The 23,672-nt window shown below is 44.3% G+C and overlaps 1 protein-coding gene across 1 annotated transcript; it reads left to right on the forward strand.

Moving 5' to 3' along the window:
- The first annotated feature begins 642 nt into the window (after positions 1-642).
- Positions 643-20,071, forward strand: dnai2b (dynein, axonemal, intermediate chain 2b). The gene is made up of 12 exons (XM_015971155.3): positions 643-1,153; positions 2,257-2,418; positions 2,588-2,706; positions 7,442-7,584; positions 7,655-7,768; positions 7,848-7,987; positions 8,077-8,199; positions 14,881-15,104; positions 15,349-15,484; positions 15,555-15,701; positions 19,519-19,731; positions 19,829-20,071. The coding sequence occupies exons 1-12, from the start codon at positions 974-976 to the stop codon at positions 19,892-19,894; spliced, it is 1,767 nt and encodes a 588-aa protein (XP_015826641.3). The 5' UTR covers positions 643-973; the 3' UTR covers positions 19,895-20,071.
- Positions 20,072-23,672: the final 3,601 nt, after the last annotated feature.

The following is a 23,672-nucleotide window of genomic DNA, read 5'->3' on the forward strand; positions in this document are numbered from 1 at the left end:
AACGTGTTCAGAGATACCCGACAGAGTCTTTGTTGTTTCTGAGTCATTCTTTCATGTCTTGGTGTGGAGTCTGATAAGAAGAGGTCAAAAGCAGGTTTTCCAGTAATTAGACAGGTCCATGATAAACACAATGGAGACTAACACAGACGGGTGCTGCGGTCTCAGACACCTGCGTAAATGCTGAGCCCATTAAAGCACAGTGAAGAAATAATGAGAATAAATGGAAGCTTTGATCACTTATTCTCAGAAATTTGAGACAAAAAGTAACTCTAAGAAACTCTATTATCAGATTAGATCTGAATTTGTTCATGTTTATTCTCTCACCTAAAATCTAGAAGAGATTTGTTGTTATGTTTAAAAAAACGTTTTGTTTCTGATTTATGAAAACAATCAACTACTCAAAACAATTGCAAAAAGTATGGATATTTTTTCTACGATATGCTGATTTTAGTGGAAAAATAATTAAAAACAAGCAGATCTAAAAAATATTACTGATACTTTTCATTCTGTTGTGGAAAACGTTCAATGAAAACTCTGAAAACCTGCTTAAACCTACATTTTTTTAATTATTGTGGGCCTATCTATGTGTTGAATTCAAATAAAATATATACAAGAAATATATGATGATAAAAATAATAATTTATTAGGGCTGAAAGGCAGAATATACGTTTTGTTTGTTTTTTTCTCATTACATTGGAACTTCACGTTGTCCCACATAAGTTGTGAGATTTGGTCATCCTGAAGTAGGTGAGGGGTTACAATCCCCCCAGGTATGTCCAAAATGAACCAGACCAGTCTACGTTTTTAGTGTTGAGCTTTACGTGCCATTCGTTCGTTGCTATGATACCGGAAATGTTATGCCGTTGCTAGGATACAGCAAGACGCCGGGTTCCATAGTAAAGTTTGGCTCCAGTTATTCTGTCCCGTTGCTTCGGCGTCTTGTTTTCGGTGGGAACACGGCTACCTAGCTAGCATGGAGATTACTTATGCTTATACGAAGACTCGGGAGATGTTCGGCCGCCAGTGCGTGTTCTCAGACCGCGCTGAGGAGCTGATAGTGAACATTCCTCCGGATCCCGGCGTGACCCAGATCCTCCCGAAAACCACGAAAGACCAGGCCGTGCAGTCCTGCCAGGAGATGTCTGAGCACGAGGTAAGCAGGGAGACCCCTCGTCCCTGTTCCCCCGGTGACCGGGGCGTGTGTCCGGGTTTCCTTCCGGGGGTATCAACGTTCCCCTCTGAGGGAAAAATAACGAGCTGTTCTCTTTTATTCTGTTGTCTGTCCAGTTCCTGCTTTACTGCGGCTTAAATCCTTTCCACAGGACAACACAATGAAAATGTGATATCAGCCGTTAACATTCATGCTTCTGAGCAGAAAAATAGCAGAAAACACAATAATATGGCTACACCGTTTAAGGATTAAAACATGGACATTAGGACAGACTAAGTAACAAATACCAGGGACTTGTGTTTTATTTTACTTGCTCGTGTGTAATTAAGTTATTCCAGATTCAGTGTTTGTGCAAAAATGATGATTTTTATTCAAATGAAAGGTTCAACAATACATAACTGTAGATGTACATGTCGTTATGTTTTCAATATAGTTTGACCCATGACTACGTCCCAGTTCTTCATTTTGGCCCGGTTGTACATACATATATATACACACACGTAAAGCAGGAACTGGACACACACACACACACACACACACACACACACACACACACACGCACACACACACACACACACACACACACACACACACACACACACACACACACACACACACACACATATATATATACACATAGAGAGAGAGAGAGTATATTTATGTGTGTGTGTGTGTGTGTGTGTATATATATATATATATATATATATACACACACACACACACACATATACTGTCACGCTTTCTCTCTCTATTTGTGTGTGTATGTATGTATATATATATATACACATATACACACACACATACACACTCATACATATATATTCTATATATATAGAATATATGTATGTGTGTATGTGTGTGTATATGTATATATATATATATATATATATATATATATATATATATATATATATATATATATATATTATATATATATACATATATATCAGATTATTTAGCATTATGTTCTTCATTAACATGGACACCAAACTAGTGTCTAAAAGTCAGTTATTATTTTTTAATAATTGTATGGCAATAAATTATTATTTTTATGTAAAATAATAAAGAATGCATGCTTATCACAGGTAAACACACGGAGCTTTGAGACCAACAGTCGTGGAATAAACCACCTGGAAGGAGGATGGCCAAAAGATATCAACCCCAGTGAGATGGAGCAGACCATGCGCATCAGGAAGAACATCTTAAGGGATGAAGGGTTCATCAACAGTGTTCTGCAGCTGGGAAGTGTAAGATCTACGTTGATTCACTTGACTTCAGTCCACATCACCTAGTCTGGGCTTGAGCTTTAAATGGAAGGTTTACGATGCTGATTCCTCATGCTTCCGTGAAAAACTGTTCATGAATGCTGTGTTTGTGATGACAACCTGAATCATTTAGTGTCATCATGGTGTTTAGGTGATGGAGGCCTGTGTCAAGCAGAACAACTCCATAGACATCTACCAGCAGGTTGCTGATGAAGACGAGGAGGAGGAAAATCAGGAGGTGCCATCTGCCAGGACCATCAGTGTGTTCAGGTAGAGCGACACCCATCTGATCCGCATGCAGACAGATATGTTTTTGTTTGAAAGGAAACGTTGTCTCTCAGATCTTAGCATAGCTTTTATAAGGTAGAATGAAAATAAAGTAGATAGACGGAATACTTTTAAAGGGGCTGCCTCGTGCTGTTTTACACCTTCCAGAGCAACAATGATAAAATATTACCACTGACATGATTGTGTTGTTATTAAATCACACACAGTTGTTTTGTGAGACATCACTGCTAACGCTAAGATTCAATGAAGTCTCCGACTGTGAATTCCACCTGTTAAGCTTGGTTTATGCTTGACGCATTCACTTTCCGCGCGGTGATGCGGCTCGCAGATGGAACGCGCTTCACAACTCGCAGTGTTTATGGTTCGTGCGGCTGGTCTCTGTGGTGAGCCAATATTCTCCCAAACTGAACGGGGCAGCATGGAGCTCTACGGCAAACATCCAACACTACACCATAGTAGAAGTAGAAATTACTGTTTACAACATGGCATTCCAGCATTTTTAACAGCGTTCTCGTCTTTTCCGACAGTGCGAGATATTTCTCTCCAAGAAATATTAACAACATGTTGATCACGGTGATCTCTGAGAGCTGAATCATACAAATGTCTGAATTTACGAACCTCTGCCATACTAGTTCTTGCCGGTCCGCCATGTTTTTCCGCGTCCGTCCGTCTGCGTGGTTAGAAATTTTCCGAGGTGCGCGTTGCGGAAATTCTGGGCCGTGCTGAGGCGCGGTGGAGGGGCGTGGTTGTTAAAATGATGCAAAATGACGCAACTTTTCCGCGCGGAGCTGTGCGGACCTCGCGGACGCGTCAAGCATAAACCAACCTTTAGATCAACCAGCAGCTGTGGAGGTGAACTGTCTATTATATTGATAACTGACTTGTGTAGCGCCTTACAGAGTCAGAGGACTCCAAAGCGCTTTACACTTGAGTATCATTCATCCATTCACACACACATTCACACGCTGATGAGCTACACTGTAGCCACAGCTGTCCTGTGGCACACTGACAGAGGCAAGGCTGCCAAGCACCCAACCACCACCAGCAGGCAGGTGGTGTTCAGAGGGACCGGTGGCGGGTTAAGTTTCTTGCCCAAGGACACAACAGCAGCATTCTCTGTTGGGGACCAGGATCAAACCTGCAACCTTCCAATTACTGGACAACTTGCTCTACTTCCTGAGGTGCTGCTCAGCACTGAGACTTTTATCCGTGTCTGACATTTCTCCTCAGCGTTTGCTGGGTGACACCCAACCCCAGGGCCAGTTGTGGACCATTTGACATCCTAGGCAGGCTCAACCTCCTCCAACAAACACAGCAAGCGCTTGCATCCAGATTGCTGTGCATTTATTTATTTAACAACTCTAGTAAATCATGCAAGTGCAACAATATGTGCACATTTTTTCAAAGCAAATGTATTTGCATGTTTCTAGTCATTTTTGTTCTCCATTTAATGAGGTCCTGCTAAAATCAAGGTCAGTTTTATTTATATAGCACTTTTACGGTTGCCTACGCCACCCAAAGTGCTGTACATGACAACACCACAAAAAGCACACCCAAAAATGAAACACATTAAAAAGATCAAAAGTATACAAATAAAAAATATAATAAAACCATTCAAAATGAAACAGTATTATTAGAAATTAATCCAATAATCAGGGTTTTTCCTGCATTCAAATTTGCGTGGCAGCCTCCTCCAGCTAATTTTGTGCTGCCCCTGCCCACCCACAGTAGTGGTGGCTGGGGCTGGTCCCAGTTTGGTGGGCCGCAACTGGATTAAGTTTTTAGGCTTGCAGTGGGAAGAGGACCCCAGAATAAATCACGTTACAGAGGCAGCCTTAGAAACGGTACTCAGAGAACATGGCGAGGTTTTCAAAGATGAGTTAGGGCAATTCAAGGGACCTCCAGCCAAGATTTATATAGATAAAGAGGCTGCTCCCACATTTTACAAAGCCAGACAGGTGCTCTATGCAATGAGAAGCAGAGTAGAGGCAGTACTGGATCCATTACTAGCTCAAGAGATTATTGAACTAGTAAAGTACGCAGAATGGGCAGCTCCAGTGGTGCCCTTTTTAAAACCACATCAAACAGTGTGATTGTGCGGAGATTATACACTGACAGTGAACAAGGTGTCGAGGCTGGAACAATATGCCATACCCCGGCAGGAAGATATGTGTGCCAGTTTGTCAAGGGGGAAAGAAATTCACCAAACTCGATCTGAGTCATGCGTACCACCAAATTCCCCAGGATGCTGAGGCCAAGAAATATGTGACTGTGAATACCCACAAAGGGTTGCTCAACTACAAAGTACTACCATTCGGAGTGTTATCAAGCCCAGCAATATGTCAACACACCATGGAAGGGTTACTACAGGGCATCCCTCATGTAGCGATCTACTTGGACGGCATTTTGCTGACCGGAGAAAACGACAAAGAACACCTTCACACCCTGGCAATGGTGTTGGAGCGGCTAAAGGAGGCTGTTCTCAGGCTGAAAAGGTCAAAGTGCTCTTTCATGATGAAGGAAGTGACCTTTTTGGGACATAAAGTAGATGAAACAGGGATACATCCAGTGTGGGAAAAGGTGCAGGCGATTCAAGAGGCACCCACACCAAAAACTGTGACAGAACTCAAGGCTTACTTGGGACTTTTAAACTATTACAACAAGTTTTTGCCCAGCCTATCAACTGCGTTGGCTCCAGTACACAAGCTGCTACAGAAGGACTGTAAATGGAAGTGGGGAGACGAGCAGCAAGCAGCATTTGACAAGACCAAAAACATGATGCAGTCAGCTGAGGTACTGGTCCATTATGATCCGGAAAAGGACGTTATCTTGTCCTGTGATGCCTCACCATATGGGGTTGGGGCAGTTTTGTCGCACCGATTGCCGGATGGAACAGAACGGCCCATAGGCTTCACATCATGGACGTTGAACGGGGCAGAGAAAAACTACTCCCAGCTGGACAAGGAGGGGCTGGAAGTTAGGTTCGGCATTCAACGGTTCTATAAATATGTTTATGGAAGGAGATTCACAATTATAATGGATCATAAACCTTTGCTAGCTTTGTTCAGCGAGCTGAGAGTGGTACCTCGCATGGCATCCCCCAGAATCCAAAGGTGGGCGGTGACACTGAGAGCTTATGAATATACAATTGTATATAAGGAGGGGAAACATCATGGAAACGCAGATGCTCTCAGTCGACTACCAGTACCAGAAGCGCCGGAGGAAGGAAAGGCAGAAGAGAGGGTCCTCCTGCTGGGAAGCTCGGACATCACGCTGGTGACAACTGCACAAGTGATGGCATGGACAGAGGAGGACTGCGTGCCTTCCCAGGTGAGGCGTTGGATTCAGAATGGCTGGACAGCTGAGGATAAGGGGAGTAATGGACCTTATGTGGTCAGAAAAAATGAGCTCACTATACAGGAGGAATGCGTGTTCTGGGGTGCCAGGTTGGTCGTGCCCCAAACAGGTACAAAGGAGGTGCTGAAACAACTTCATCAGTGTCACCCCGGGGTGTCCAGGATGAAAGCGCTGGCCAGGAGCTATGTGTGGTGTCCCAAGTTGGACAAAGAAATTGAGGAGGCGGTCAGAGCCTGCAAAGTTTGCCAAGAGTAGAGAAATGGGCCAGCTCCAGCACCATTACACCCATGGGACTGACCAGATAAGCCTTGGAGCTGCTTGCATGTGGACTATGCAGGACCCTTTATGGGAAAAATGTTTTTGGTAGTGATTGATGCACATTCAAAATGGATGGATGTTTACCCTGTGGAGAGCACTACCTCAGCTAGCACCATAGAATGTTTACGCACCAGTGTGAGTAACTATGGACTGCCTGAACTGATAGTGTCAGATAACGGTACATGTTTTGTAAGCACAGAGTTCAAAGAGTTCCTGCAAAGGAACGACACCAGACATGTCACCTCTTCACCTTATCATGCTGCTAGTAACGGGTTGGCTGAGAGAGGGGTACAGATCTTTAAAAGAATGATGAGAAAATGTCTGGAGGGTTCCTTGAAAGAGAAAATAGCCCGGGTGTTGTTTAGTTATTGGGTGACTCCACAAACAACCACAGGGTTGTCTCCGGCAGAGTTACTTCAAGGTCGAAAGCTGCGTTGTACTTTAGATGTGATGCATCCAGGACTGGAGACAAAGGTGAGACATCAGCAAGAAAGACAGGCTCAGGCGCACGATAAAAGAGCAAAGGGAAGCTGGTTTACCATGGGGGACCCAGTCTGGATTAGAAATTTCGGGTTTGGGCTTAAGTGGGTGGCTGGGGTCATTGAATCAGTAACAGGGCCAGTTTCATATACTGTAAGGCTGGGGGACGGCCGAAATGTTAGGAGACATGTGGACCAGATTCACACGAAACATGGTGGTTCAGAAGAGAGTGAAACAGGGCCGACAGAGACTGGTGACTTGGGGTTTGCAGGTGCAAGTGCTGGGCCAGGGTTAGACGTGGAGGAGTGGGATGACAGAAGCGGGAGCAGACATGGAAGGGAAAGGGGTTGCAGAGACTGGACAAGGGGGACATGAGCGGACTGAGACGAGGGGGTCACCTCAGAAGAGGGTTTCAAACCGGGTGAGGCAGTTACAGAGTTACCTAAAAGATTATCCATATATATATATATATATGGACATCCCTGTTTGTGAACACAGCATCACACCATCCAGTCAGGGTTTCTGGTTTGATGACTGGTTGGCTGGTTTTTGTTTGTTACAGAGATCCTAATGAGCTGAAACGTGCCATCACTGGCCTGTCGTGGCATCCTGATGGAGGGAGGAAGCTGGCTGCAGCCTTCTCCTGCCTGAAGTTCCAGAAAATCTCCAAGGACATGAGCCTGGACTCCTACATCTGGGATATTGGTGAGTCCTGCTGGAAATTTGATTTAACTAGCTATGAGTTCTACGCTCTAGTGGGTGTTTTATTCTTCAGATAATCCAATACGTCCGGAGATGACTTTGAAACCAGTGTCTCCTCTTGTCTGTGTGGACTACAACCCAAAGGACTCCCACATTCTCTTGGGAGGCAGCTACAATGGACAGATCGGTGGGTTCTGCTCCAGGCTCAGTAACAGATGAATGGATTTGGGTAAAGGTGGACTCACCTGCTGATACGTTTGTTATAGCTTACTGGGACACCCGCAGAGGCAGCCAGCCAGTGGAATACTCTTCTATGGAGCACAGTCACAGAGATCCAGTCTATAAGATCATCTGGGTGCAGTCCAAAACAGGGACGGATGCCTTCTCTGCCTCCACGGATGGACAGGTGAAAAGCAGGAAGGAGGATGGTGGATGATTGGTGACAACTTTGTTAAAAATGAGCATTTACAGCAAATATTTCTCTGTTGCTGTTAGGTTTTATGGTGGGACATACGCAAGCTGAGTGAGCCCACAGAGCGGTTCATTCTGGATCAAGGGCGAGAGGAAAAGCTGGACAGAGCTTTAGGTGCCGTCTCTTTGGAGTTTGAGGCCACAATGGTGCGTGTTCATCTATCATTTTAGTCTAAAATCAAAACTGTAACTGTAACTGCATGAATACTAAAAAAAAAGCAGACTTAAGCCTCTTTCAGACAAAACATGGACCAGAAGCTGTCCTGTTTCTGCACTGCTTCCTCAAAAATCCAATCAGAGCATTCTCACCGACTGCAATAGTGTGTGGATCCAGATTCGCAGCTCTACGTTTTCGCATGGAGTCTATTTTGTTCCGATGCCACGTGTGGATTATCATGAAGTTAAAGAAAGGACATGAGCTAGACGGGAAGTGAGACGTGTTTCAAGCCAGGTGCATCCGGTATCAGTGTTTGCAAAAACACGTCAGACATTCGGACATTACTGATGTGTTTTAATATCGTCCGACTGTTACGACCCCAACCTGGTCTAGGATCCAGGGAGGTCTAACACAGAAACGTGAGAATAAAAAGAAAAGGATCTGACACCAAGTCACAACCAAAGAAGAAGTTTTATTAACAAAAAGCGTCCCTAAGGGAGAAGACCTGGTTAATACACGAAGGGGAGTTTAACTTATGCTGCAGAGAACAAAAGATGAGGACTTAAGTAACTTAAAGTGCAATAAAATGAGAACTAAAACTCACTGGTTCCAAAAATGAAACCAGGAACAATAGAAGCTTGCCCGGAGGCCTTACCAAAAAGTCCACTGGTGAACTAACTCACCCACACAACCGACAGCTCTGTTAAGAGCAAGAGGAAAACGAATATCGACCTGAAGGTTTTCCCAAGCAGGTGGAAATTAACCATCCGGGGGCAACTATGAGGTCCCAAAATTTCTCAAACACAAGTCTCTCTCTTTAATCCTCTCCTCTCCAGTCCCCTCAATCCGTCCTTCTCCGTCCTCTCTGTGTCTCAATCTCTCTGTGTCTCAATCCGTCTCTCTCTCCCTCTCTCTCGTCTCTCCGGTGCAGCGTTGATTTTATCCGCTCCAGCCGGGAGATTACTGATGGGAATCAGCTGCGTGAGTGAGGCCGGGCGCTCTCCGTGGTGCTGAAACTGAGCGGAGTGGAAGCCGGGCGCTGGGGATCTCAAAGATCGTAGCACCCCCATACCTAAAAAAAAAATAAAATGGGGAGTGAAAACAGAACAACAACACCATTTTTTTTTCTCTTCTTGTGTCTAATTTGCTTTTTTTTTTCTCAACGGAAGCATCAAACACCCATATAGAGACTGAGTCCCCGCTATCTACCTAACCAAAAACTAGCTAAAAATAAGCCTGGCTCTTCATTTGGATTTGGGTGGGCAGATTAAGCACGGTGCAAAAGACACAAAAAAACATAACCAGCAAAGAGAGGAATCTCTTTCTGGAGTGCTCCCGAGAAGGTGCGGTGCACCAACACTAACCCATGTGCCACAACACTACTAAAATAACAAACAGATTATTCCCTAAAGAGGAAATAATCTCTTCCCACTATCCAGGGGATCTCAGCCTTCTGAACACTGTCCTATAAGGATGTTGCTTGATTGGTTTTGTATCTGCAACTTTCACGTCATGCTGCACGAGCGTGGCTCGAGAAGGGACATCTTTAAATAAACACGAGTGTTTGTGGATGAGCGTTGTTAACTCGCGTCTCTGGCCCTCTGATAGATGAGCTAAGCTGTCATCCAGGCGTAACAGGATCTGCGAGTTTTGCAGCCGGGGACCCATGTTAGTGGCTGACCGGGGTTGGACAACCTCATCTGGAACCGGGGTGACAGCAGCGGCTGCGCACACCGCGGCCTCACCGGGTGGTTGTGTATGAGCCTGAGGAGACAGATATCCTTTCAACATGTTAACATTACAGACACGGTTTTTCCTGCGACGGTCAGGGATGTTCAAGACGTAAGATGTGCAGAAATTGATGCATCCCAGAAGTGGCACACAGCAAAAGTAGAACTCAATCCTATCTGTAGGACTTCTTCTGGGACGCTTCTGAAAATGTCCGCGTCGTGGTTGGTTTGCTGTCCAGACTGGTGATTGTTGGTGACTTTAACATCCACATTGATGATCCCTCTGATCACTTTGCCATGAATTTCTCCAGCCTTATGGACTCCTTCAGCTTTACCCAGCATGTTTCTGGCCCCACGCACACCAGAAGGCACACTCTAGACCTCGTTTTTACCCTGAATCTAAATGCTGACAGTGTTTGTCCTGAGGACGCTTATATTTCAGATCACCATTGCATTTTCTTTACCTTGTCAGTTTCTGCGTCCCCACCTCCTTTTCACCGATAGGTTAGTTCCCGTTTTCTTAATGAGAGCACAGCTAGAAATTTTTCTGCTGCTTTTGATCCACCCTGTTCTTCTGATAACGACCCAGATTCCTTAACTTCTCAGTTTAACGAGCACTGCCTCTCCATTCTGGACAACATCTGTCCTGTCAGAACCAGATCAGTTCCTGCAGTGAACCCTACTCCCTGGTTTAATGACATCCTTTACAGCGTGAAGCACCAATGCAGAAAAATTGAGCGCTTGTGGAAGAAAACCCATCTGTTACTCCTCTCAAGTTCATTCAAGGCTCAAAAGCGTTCTTGGGTTTCAACAGCCATTTATTGTGGACAACACGTCTTACAGTATCCATGAATGCCAATAAATGCCGTCAGAACTAAGAAAAGAAAAGCAATCTTTAATTAGCTGACACGAAATATAACCAGTTTACATGAAACACACATGAAATAAACAGTAAAATAGTACCTCATTGGCCGCATTACTTCTAGAGGAATAATAATATTCTTCTTCAGCTTCTTCTTGTGGAAAGTTCAGTCTCTTGCAGACATGCCAGGCGTGTGTGGCTCTAAGTGTGCCAATTAACCTTACCCGTAAGAAACAGTGCAGCACATGGAACAAAAAATAGGTTCCCCTTACATTTTAATGTTTAACCAAATAAAATCAAGATGTATTTACTGAAGTATTGTCTATTTATTGAACACTATAGTAAGAATTACTAATCTATTTGTTGCTATTTTTAACTGAATTTATTAATAATAAACAAAATATTTCACAGCTGTCTCAATGGCAGCTACACTATCTCCACATCCATCTGCTGCATCAAAAGGACCTTCTCACATCCTTTAACTCTGCAGTCAGAGACGCTAGGGTTTCCTATTTTTCCAACCTGGTATCCCAGAGCAAAGGGAACCCCAAGGCGCTGTTTAACACCATCAGCAGCATCGTGTCTCCTGCCACTCCTACAGCCTCCATCCACTCTGTTGCAGATTGTGAGAACTTTCTGTCTTTCTTTGTGGACAAAGTCAATAAGGTCAGATCTAGCATCTCTCCTTCAGCCTTATCGCTGCCTCTCCCGACTCCAACCAGGCCCATCATCCTAGATAGCTTTGCTCCTGTTTCTTTGCCTGAGTTAACCAAACTAGTTAACTCTATGAAGACCTCTGCATGCCCCCTCCACATCTTACCCTCATCTTTGTTTAAAAGTGCTTTTCAGTCCATCGGTCCCAGCGTGCTCTCTATAATTAATGCTTCTCTGGTCACTGGTCAGGTCCCTGCTTACTTTAAGAACGCTGCAATCCACCCACTTCTTAAAAAACGCCTGTCTCCATAGCAGCTTCAGACCCATCTCTAAACTTCCGTTCATCTCCAAGATCTTGGAAAAGGTTGTGGCTAAACAACTCACAGCTGCTCTTGATCAACATAACATCTATGATAGCTTCCAGTCAGTTTTTCGTAGAGCTCAATCTACTGAAACGGCTCTTCTTAGGGTCTCTAAAGACCTTCTGATGCAGGTGACTGTTCTATTCTGGTCCTGTTGGACCTGACTGCAGCCTTTGACACTGTTGACCATCACCTGCTCCTGGAGAGGCTGAGAGACTGGGTAGGCCTATCAGGATCTGCTCTGGAGTGGTTCTCCTCTTATCTCTCTGAGCACTCCTTTTCTGTGGCCATCTCCAAGTTTAGGTCCTCCACCACCTCCCTTACCCATGGTGTCCCACAAGGTTCTGTGCTGGGGGCTCTGCTCTTCCTCCTCTATCTGCTTCCTCTTCAGCACATCCTGAGCTCCTTCAAAGGAATCTCCTACCATCTTTACGCAGATGACATCCAACTGTACATCTCCTTTAAGCCCCATGGAATGTCTAATCTGCAGCTGTTACACACCTGCTTAGACTCTATCAGAACCTGGATGGCTGGGAGCTTTCTACAGCTGAATGAAGATAAGACTAAGATCCTCATCTGTGCCCCAGACAAGCTGGTTCCCAAAATCAGAGACTCTCTTGGTCAGCTTGCCACTCACACCAAACCTTTCGTCAGGAATCTTAGTGTGACCTTTGACCCAGCTCTCACCCTGGATTCTCATGTCAGTTCTCTTGTTCGCTCTTCCTTCTTCTGTCTCAGGAACATTGCTAAGCTGAGTCCCACTCTGAACTTGAGACAGTTCTCCACACCTTCATCTCCTCACGCTTAGACTACTGTAACTCTCTTTTCACGTGTCTGAGCAGAACCTCCCTGAACCGTCTACAGGTGGTTCAGAATGCCTGTGCTCGGCTTCTGACCAAGTCCTCCAAACACACCCACATCACCCCGCTTCTCCTCCAGCTTCACTGGCTGCCAGTCAACTTCAGGGTTCATTTCAAGATCCTGGTTCTGGTCTATAGGGCCTTACATGGACAAGCACCATCTTACATTGGTGATCTTCTTAGTCCCTACACCCCCAGCAGGTCCCTGAGGTCCAGTGATCAAAGCCTACTGGTTGTGCAGCACCAGGCTAAAGGTCAAAGGTGACAGATCATTTGCTGCTGTGGCCCCCAGACTCTGGACCTCTCTCCCCCTGAGCCTGAGATCAGTGGACTCAGTGGTCTCCTTTAAAAAGCAGCTGAAGACTCACTTGTTCAAGCTGACTTTTGTATGACCTTCTTCACCACTCTCTCTTTATTCTGCTCTCCCCACCTATTCCACCTTCCTCAGGATCCACTGATTTCCCTCTTTCCTATTCACTCTCTCTCTCTTTCTTTAAAGTTTGTAATAACAACTGTCTATTTTTTGCTCATTCAAAATCTATTTTTAACCATTTTCTAAATTCTTTTATATTTTTTGTTTTTGTGAAGCGCCTCGTGATTTTTATCTCGAGAGGCGCTATAGAAAAGATCTTTTCTTCTTCTTCTTTGTTACACTCCATAGACTGTAATGGATTCTATTTGAAGCGGTGCCGTTTCGCTGATGCTTCGAGTGTGCAGTAGGGGTAAGACTACATCCCTGACAATAACCCTTATGAACCATTACAGCATTTGTTATCATATGTATTCTGGTGTTTCATAATAATTAATAATTATGGGGCGACGGTGGCACAGGAGTTAAGTGCTCGCCCCGTAATCGGAAGGTTGCAGATTCGAGCCCCGCTCAGTCTGTCGCTGTCGTTGTGTCCTTGGGCAAGACAACCTACGTTGCCTGCTGGTGGTGGTCGGAGGGACCAGTGGCGCCAGTGCTCGGCAGCCTCGCCTCTGTCAGTGCGCCCCAGGGCAGCTGTGGCTACATCGTAGCTCATCCTCACCAGTGTGTGAATGTGTGTGTGAATGTGTGTGTGAATGGGTGAATGATTGATTTTGTTGTAAAGCGTCTTGGGGGGTTCCAGGACTCTAGAAGACGCTATATCTAATACAGTCCATTTACCATTTATTATAAGATGATCTCTAATAATCTCTTGATCAACTCTGTACATTTATTTTCTGGGCACAGGAACTGTCTAATCCTCATTTTCTGAAAATTTCAGATAACCACACTGATGGTTCTTTATTTAAATTATTTCAACAGATCATTGTAACAATAAAATATGTATAATATATAAAGGTCCGAAGTCACTACAATACTGTTAAACAGCTACAAATCTGAAGCCTGTGAGGATATTGTCCTATGTGCTTCAAAATTGTCCTGCGTGAGACTCTCCCACGTCTGCCAGGTTAGCAGTCTGGCCCAAAGGCTTTTGCAATTAGTTCATGTTATTTTCACAGGCATATTTTGAGATTTAGTAAGTCAAATTTCTATTCATTTGGTGCTATTGTGGCAGCAGAAATCTGGGGACAGTCAGCACAGCTAGGCGTACTCTGTACGACTTTTTGACTATTTAGACCTATTTTTGAAACCTGTAGCGACCAGTCTGGGAGTCTGGCTTGACACTGATTTGCTTCTGGAAAAGCAAATCAGTGTCGTAACCAAAGCTAGCTTTTATCAGTTAAGGAGGATCGCCAAGGTTAAGCATCTGCTCTCAATCCATGACTTTGAGACAGTGAATCACGCGTTTATTACATCACGCCTTGACTATTGCAACTCACTGTACCTTGGTCTCCCTCAGTCTCACCTTTCCCATCTTCAAATGGTGCAAAATGCAGCAGCACACCTATTGACGGGTTTGAGAAAGAGGGAGCACACACGACTCCTGAGATTTGCTCTGCGGGGAAGTTGTACCGTTTAAGCTGAAGCTGCACGCTATGAGTGAAAAAGCCACACAGTGTCCGCCCAGCTTTAGTGTGACGAAGCTGTACAGACCCCCAACTGCATCTGTTCTGCATTTGATGTGAAATAGGCTTCCATCCGCTGTCCATCACTGAAACCCTTAAGACAAAAATGGCTCAGTATTTCCACTTTTCATGCTTCCATGCAGGGGCTCTGTGTCTGTTGTTTTGTCCCTAGTCCTCTTGTCTTCACTGTTTCTGTGTGTTCCTTCAGCCCACGAAGTTCATGGTCGGGACTGAGAAGGGCCTGGTTGTATCCTGCAACAGGAAGGCAAAAACTCCAGCTGAGAAGATCGTCTGTACGTATGATGGCCACCACGGACCCATCTACGCACTGCAGAGAAATCCATTCTTCCCCAAAAACTTTCTCACTGTTGGTGACTGGACGGCTCGCATTTGGTCTGAAGACATCAGGGAATCCTCCATTATGTGGACAAAGTAGGATGTAGACCTGCTTCCTCTGTAGAAGTTATAAACCCCCATGTAATCACCTCATAAACTTGTGTCCAAGCTGGAGGTACAGTCAGTATCATTCAGTTTGGTTCAATTTGATGTCTTTAAATGAATATGGTAGGTCTGCTCTGTCTCTTCTCCTCATCTCATCTCCCTCTCTTCATTCCAAAACCTTCTCGTCTCACTCAGTTCTGGTACTGTCACATCTGAGTCTAGTTTTTTATCCAAGTTACCAGATGTCACACCTGATGGACGCCTGCTGGAGCCCAGTCAGACCTGCTGTCTTCTTCACTGTGGCGTTTGAAGGTGTGCTGGACATCTGGGACATCTTATTCAAACAGGGAGAGCCCACACTCAGTCTGAAGGTGCTCCAATTTCACCACGAAAATCAAAAGTAATGCCATCCATCTTCTGACTCGTGGTTATTGTCCTTAGGTGTGTGACACAGCTCTGTACAGCCTTCGTGTTCAGGACAATGGCCGTCTAATTGCATGTGGCTCTCAGCAAGGTGAGGCCACACTGCTGGAGATCTGCTCTGGACTGTCAGCTCTGCAGAAGAACGAGAAGAGTCTAGTAGCTGCTGTAAGGAAAACCCTCTGATTTGAGTTGTTTCAGCATCAAAAGCATCCAAATTGTTCATATTTCTAAATCATTTTCTTGTGCCAGTATGTGCTAAAATGACCCTTTACAGGGTTAATGATATTCCACGCAGACCCCACCGCCCCCAGAATACCACACTTGCAACTTCAGAGTGGTGGGCCAGTCTTAGTAAAGTGGAGATGACATGTTCAGTCTGCTTCCAGCACATTTCCGGCATGTTTTAGATCAGGAACTCAGCTGGTTTATTTGGTTTAGTGATGAATCGCTCCTGTAGACACTAATGAAGGCTTCGAGACATTTCAGCAGATAAATGACAAACGCACAGTGAGGAAATGAGTTACACTTCCGGTTTTACAACAGTAAATTAATACCGGACTCTAGGGGTTGCTATAAACAATCCTCAACGGGATAGTTTCCCTTTAAAGACAGCCGGTTAGCTTTATATTTAATTATATGTGTTTGTAGCAGCTCCAGCTACTCAAGGTCACACACAGACAGCACACACATGGTTGGAGTTCAATGAAAAAGCTTTACTTCCTCTTTTGGCTTAGGTCCAGACCTCCCTCTAGTCCTTTGTGTTCTCCTACTTTATCTCTACATTTGTGACAAGTGTTTACATCTGTGTCTCCGCACTCTCTGTGCTGCTCCCGCTGTTCCGGCCATTTGAATCGTCCCCCGTATCCACGCTCCTCCCAGTGGATAACCCTTCCAAACCCTACATACCCCACCACCCAACTCAGGGCAGAGCAACTGTCGGACCAACCAACCCCCCCAATGAAGTGGGGGAGGTAGTCAGTCACCGCCACCATTGCCCTCAGCTTGTGGATCTCTTGTAGCCTGGCAAGCCAGACAACGCTCCATTGACGGCTCTCGGTCGTGGGGCGGGTTCTACCGTTGTCTTTCAAACGATCGCTGCATGCTACTGGACAATGAACAACGTGATGTACTCACCTCAACAGATGTCGGTAAACGAGGTGGTCCGCTGTTTGAATAAGGCAGAACTACATCTTTTTTTCTAAAAAAAAAGAACTTAAATCCATCTTATCTGCTTCTGATTCTAATAAAGCCCAAGTCCAAATAGTCCAAAATTGATGTAAAAGCTGTTTCAAAAGAGCTGTCACCATCTTGTTCTACTCTGTTGCATCATCCCCCCCACCAGATGAATAGAGGGCCCTGACTGGCCCACAAAGTGGGTAAAGCGCTGTGATTGGCCCACTATTATGGACCAATCACAGCTCTCTAAGTGTTTGAAACCCCTATAGAGAGCTGTGATTAGCCAGCCAGAATGCTGCTAGGGGCTGCAGAGGCACCAATGGAGCGTTCCTAGACCAAACTTTGCAAAGCAAGAATTTCACTAGGCTAGATCACCTGAGTATTGAAGGGGGAGATACCAACAGGTGATCCAGGCGTTGGTATCCTTCAAGTGGTGGAGCCACCGCGGTGGTGTTGGAGCCGAGCAGAGAGTGAATGGCAGTCCTAGGAGATAGAAACGAAGGGTGACAACCGTCCACCTGATGGGGTGACACTCAATGGTGCTGTACCTCGACTCCCATTCAGACAGCTTTCTGCTGAGGTACACCACTGCACAAGTATTTAGAGCTGGAAGTTGGGGGCAATACAATCCCTTTGTCTCTAGCGTAGGTCTATGGCCCAAGAGGAACAGAAACTGCATTACAAGACAATGCCTTAGTGGTAAAACTGTAAATAATATTTTGAACTACACTTAAATGCAGATTAAACACAACACTTATAGTCTGTATGATGTAAAGATCTTTTAAGTTTAATTTTCTCGTCTCGTCTCGTCTTCCTCCACTTGTCTGGGTCCGGGTCGCGGGGGCAGCATCCCAACTAGGGAGTTCCAGACAGTCCTCTCCCCAGCCACCTCCACCAGCTCCTCTGGCAGGGCCCCAAGGTGTTCCCGGGCCAGTTCGGAGATGTACTTTCTCCAACGTTTCTCAACCAGGTGGCCTCCTGCCGGCAGGACATGCCTGAAACACCTCCCCAGGGAGGCATCCAGGATGCATCCTAACAAGATGCCCAATTCACCTCAACTGACTCCTCTCGATGTGGAGGAGCAGCAGCTCTACTCCAAGTCTCCTGAATGTCCGGGCTCCTCACCCTATCCCTAAGGTTGAGCCCAGCCACCTCGTGGAGAAAACTCATTTCAGCCACTTGTATCCACCATCTTGTTCTTTCTGTCATTACCCAAAGCTCATGACCGTAGGTGAGGACTGGGCGGTAGATCGACTGGTAAATCGAGAGCCTTGCTTTCTGGCTCAGCTCCTTCTTCACCACAACAGACCGGTTCAGCATCCGCATCTCTGCAGATGCAGCCCCAATCCGCCTGTCGATCTCCCGTTCCCTCCTTCCCTCACTCGTGAACAAGACCCCAAGATACTTGAACTCCTCCACTTGAGGCAGGACTTCTCTCCCGACCCAGAGTTGGCAAGCCACCCTTTTCCGGTGGAGAACCATTGTCTCAGACTTGGAGGTGCTGATTCTCATCTCAGCTGCTTCACACTGTGCTGCGAACCTCCCCAGCAAGAGCTGGAGGTCAGAGCCTGATGAAGCTATGACAGTTGTGTGTTACAAAACATTAATCACATGCTACAAAACGTGAATCACATGCTACAAAACGTGAATCACATGCTACAAAACGTCAATCACATGCTACAAAACGTGAATCACATGCTACAAAACGTGAATCACATGCTACAAAACGTCAATCACATGCTACAAAATGAAAGTTACATTTTACTAAACGACTGTTATGTGTTACAAAACGTGAATCACTTGCTACAAAACATGAATCACATGCTACAAAACGTGAATTACATGCTACAAAATGAAAGTTACAGTTACAAAACATGTTACAAGTTGCAACATTTGGTACAAGTTAAATGTGATATTGTCCCAATCCTAGCTCCATAAAATAGCTGAATCAGCCAGAAATAGGCCCATTTAAACCCACAAAGACTGGCCACTAGCAGTAAGCTAGCTGCAGTTAGCCGGTTAAAACAATTAATTAACTAAAACTGGATAAATGAAAATCACTTTGGTTCAAGGCAGTCAGCTAGCGCTTCACAATGCCAAAATGTTGTAATTTCATTCACTTACCAGAGGAAAAATAAACTACGAAACGCAGAGAATTAGCAGCATTCAATGATGGAAATATTGGTGTTTGGAAGGATCGGGAGCTCTATGGCTGACATTGCTTCCGTATTCCATTCTTTCTATTTAAGCTTATGGGATTGTCTGAAATCTGGATCTCAATGTTCCCAACTCCCTCTCATGTGGGAAGCATGAGGTGCATTAAACATGTACACTCATTTTCAATCAAGAGCCTTTGTATTTCCTGGTTGTTGCACTATTTGGAGGTGATCCCAAGCTCTTTGCATGCCCCCGCAATGTTGGTCCCTCAGTCAGACCTAAACTGTCTCACTGTATCTTAGGCGTGTTCTTGCTGTGTCGTATTTCTAATTCCATGATTTAGTTGTTTTTTTTTAAAACACAGAACAGTTTTATTACCCGTTTTCCCGCTACGTTTCGTTTGCGGCTGCACTCCACTTTCCTATCAGGTGACCCCACCAGGACAGGTGATGGTTAGACAGGGTTTAAAAGTGTATGCCTTGCAAGGGGTGAAGTGATGCACCCCTTAAAAATATTAAAATAAATGATAAAAATCCACCAGAGGTCCATCTGACCCCATTAACAATGCGGGAGGGTTAAGGGATTTTGGAATATGCCGTATTTGCTAATACTTGTGGAAATAACTCATTATTGTAAAAACAATCTGCAGATGTTTGAGAGGGAGACGAAGCGGGAGAAAATCCTGGAGGCCCGACAGCGGGAAATCCGTTTGAAGGAGCGGAGTCGTTCTGAACAGAGCAGAGATGAGGAGGTGGGGCGAGAGGAAGGAAAAGAGGACACCGAGCAGCTCACTGATCAAGCTGAAAGAGACTTCTACAGTTTGGTGGACGCAGAGCTGAGGAGAAGAGAAAAGAGAGAGGAGGTGCTACAAATGAGGAGATGCCTGTGAAGGGAGCACTTGTTAAACATGTTTTGGGATGTCTTGTAATGGTGAACTGATTTCTCCTTCCATTTTCTAGGAAAAGGATGTCCGTGATGAGGGAGCAGTAAACGGCAGGGATGAACCTGAGAAAGATACCTCCTGAAATGGTGTTTGTACACCAGATTCATTCCAGCTTTACTTCACCACCAGCTATTTACTTCTGATGTTTAACGATTTGTGTTTTCTTTATTTGTTTGTTTGAAGGATTGGTATATTGTACATTTACCTCATGGGATACCAGGGTTAAGAATAAAAAGATGCAACCAAATTCATGGCTTATTACTATGTAACATCTCTGAAATCACGAGCTTGTATTTAAAGAGCAAATTGCAGGTTAAATTATTTTTCTAACTCATATAAAATGCTGTCCCAAAAATACTATTGCAACAGCTTATTGTGGATATTTGGTTTTAAAATGCATAATAGCAGAGTTTTCTAGTAAAAAGTGGCCTTTCTGGGGTGGTGGGTTGCTGTGCTCAGCGTTGGGCGGGGGAGCTTGCTCATCAGCACCCCAGCAGAAAGGGTCGAACTCTGGGAGCCAGTAATGGTTGTACCCCATGTGCAGCAGTACCGGGACCAGAGTGAATAGGGTGTGTATGGGGAGCATGAATGGGTGTCCGGCGTGCATTTTTGTACGTCTTTGGTTGTATGTGTATGTGTGAGCATGAGGGAGGGAGTGTGTGACTGTGTTTGTGTATGACTGTATATGTCAGGTGGGGTCTTTGACTCCTCCCCTCTCCTGGGACTTCTTTTGGTTAATTTTGGACCTACCTGGGGGGATGGTGACCCCTGGATGACCTATAAAAATAATGTTGAATATTTTAAAAACCATAGCAGCACAAACGCTGTTTACGTCCGCGTTCGCCTGATCAGAGGGAAAGCTGACGAGGGTCTGTTCTGAGCGTGATGAGCTCATGCAGGGTGTTCTGATGCAGCAAGTTTTCCTACAGCAAAATAAAGGTGATATTACCAGAATTAACAGCCTAGGTTTCACAAGGTAAAATATCTCCACAGAGTAAGGGTGTTCGTCAGGAGGGGTCTGAGGTCACGCCCACCATATTGTATCGTGAGCCAAGGCCTAACATCTAGAGTTAGCCTGGTGGCTTGGCTCACGACACTTATTTTGGCTGCTTGAATCCGCAATCTCGTTCTTTCTGTCACCACCCAAAAGTTTGTGACCATAGGTGAGGGTAGGAGCGTAGATTGACCAGTAAAGTGAGAGCTTTGCCTTTTGACTCAGCTCTCTCTTCACCATGACAGACCGGTACAATGCCGGCATTCAATTCAATTCTTTATTCAGGACAATGCACATTAATAAACAATCAAATACATTGCATCGATCGTAAATGGGCCAGATTATACAGTAGCATAGTTGCTAATTTGCATCTGTAGTCCATCAACAAGATAACTAAGTAATACAAGTAACACTATACAATTTAAAAACAGTCAGACATAAACATTCCATTAAAATAGACAAACAAAAAATAAGAACAACTAAAGATGCAAACATGTCTGGGAGCCTTTAAGATGTAGTTTGAGGTGCTTTTTAAAGGTGCTATAAGTGGGAAACTCTGATATTCGCTGGGATGTTGTTCCAAAATTGACTCCCTCTAACGGACAGTACCATTTGTCTCACATTCCATCATTCCATTCATCATCTGCCCTCTGTATTCCATCATTTCATTCATACTTTGTCATGCACAATCATTTAGTTTAAAGAAAATATTACTAAAATAATTTTTAAATACACAACTCTTGACTCTGTCTGGATTAAAGTAAAGTGTGTGTTCCCTGAATAAGTCAAATAAACTACAGTCTTCTGAATAAACATTCAAAGATCAATCAGATTGATATTTCATATTCATGTGAAATATCACATCTTATTGATCCTTTAACAAATATGTGGTCAATGCTTAACACAACAGCGACATAGCCATAGGTGCCCTGAGGTTGAGCGTTGGCGCCACCCTCCGGCCACCACCAGCAGCCAAGGTGGGAGAAATGTCTTACCCAAAAACAAAAAGACATCTGTCCTTGGGCAAAAACCATCAGCCCACCGATTACAGGGTGATCCCCATCCCTGAGCTCCTTTTGCCCAACTAATCCAACATGCATGTGTTTGGTCAGTGGTAGGAAACGGGGTTCTCGGAGAAAACCCACGTATGCACTGGGAGATCATGCTAACTAGCCAAGATTTGAACATTGTAGAGTTAGACTACAGATGTATTTTGGGTTTTAATTATGATCAATAAGATGTGATGATTCTATATAAATATAGAGTATCAACCTTATTGATCTTTGAATGTTTAACCAGAAGAATTAAGATTCTTTGTTTATTCAGGGATCATAACACACTTCGTATTAATTCAGACAGAGCCAAGTTTATAAAAAGTAATACATTTATTTTCTAAACAATTAAAAACATGACAACTAGGAAACACTTCATGTGATGGATGAATCTAAGTGGATGGAATGTGACGTGTGATGATGTGAATGTGATGTTATCAGAACCTTCGTATCTGAAGAACGGAGTTCTGAGTGGGGGTGAATTTGGTCTGCTATAAACTATAAGTGATGGTTTATAAAACCACATCAGACACAATCTGTCGTGTCCGCTTAACCTTTCGGAGACCCCCGTTGTAGATCCGGAATGTCAGGAAGTCCGTGGACTCCAAAGGTACCGATGTCCGTAGGAGAAACCGCAGCACCACTAGACTGGTCTCAAGATGTCTCCAGGTCACAACGGGTAGTTGTTTGCGTCTATGGAAGGACTCTTAAGGAGTCGGAGCTGTGTCAGCTTCATTGTGAAGGAACTGTTTGTGGTCAGCTGTAGCGAGCAACAGGTTTTGACAGCTTGCCAAAAGATGCGATGGGAGAAGAGTTTCCTCCAGTGGCCAGTCAGAGTTAGGCTCTACTGACTCATTCCGGGAAGCGATTTTAGTTTTATTAACCTATATTATGATTTACTGACAAATCAGAACCTGGCATGTTAAGGAGGTTCTACCAACAAACCTCTGAAACCACACCTTGCTCAGATACTGGAGCTCTGATCGGTGGACCAGAAAGCAACGTGTCATGAGATTACTTTAACCTTGTCATCGCCATGTGTCTTGAGTGTGTGAGCTGTCAGTAGATGGTGATTCACTTGTTAAATCAAACTTTACTGATCATAACATAATAATATTCATTTAAACTTCAGTAATTTAAGCACAGATCAATCAAAATATTGTTATTATTCATTCAACCACATGATTATTTACGTATTTCATTGCATCATCCAGTATTCGTTATTATAACGGTTCATTCTAATGAAAGTTCATTCTTCTTGTTCTGTGAAGCAAAGCAGAAAAAGATAAGAGAAAACTTGATAGTAGTGATCTTGGTCAGGCAACAGTATCTTTCTTGCAGATTAAAGGTTCCAGTTGAGACTTATGTCTCCATATGACCGGATACTGGAGAGATCAACTGTAGATGAACTTGTCCATTACTACAACCCGCCGCGTGCTCTCAGGTCTGAAGATAAGCTCCTCCTAGCTGTTCCGAATGCCCGTTTAAAAAGCCGTGGAGAAAGGGCTTTCTCTGTCTGTGCACCGAAGCTGTGGAACGCATTACCACTGCTAGTGAGGCTAGCACCAACAGCTAGCATTTTTAAATCACGCCTGAAAACTCACTACTTCAACCTAGCTTATACAACATAATTATGACCATCACTTACATCTGCATTGTTTAAAAATGGACTTTACAAAATCAACTTCCGTACTATTGAGGTTCTTTTTTTTTTTTTTTAATGTTTTTCTAATTTTTTATTCTCCCTGTGTGTTATTGATTTTTAGCTGTTAGTTTTTGGGAATTTTGTTGTATTTCCTTTTTATCTTTTATCT

Source organism: Nothobranchius furzeri, chromosome 8 (assembly GCF_043380555.1).
Source record: "Nothobranchius furzeri strain GRZ-AD chromosome 8, NfurGRZ-RIMD1, whole genome shotgun sequence".
Lineage (NCBI taxonomy): Eukaryota > Metazoa > Chordata > Actinopteri > Cyprinodontiformes > Nothobranchiidae > Nothobranchius > Nothobranchius furzeri.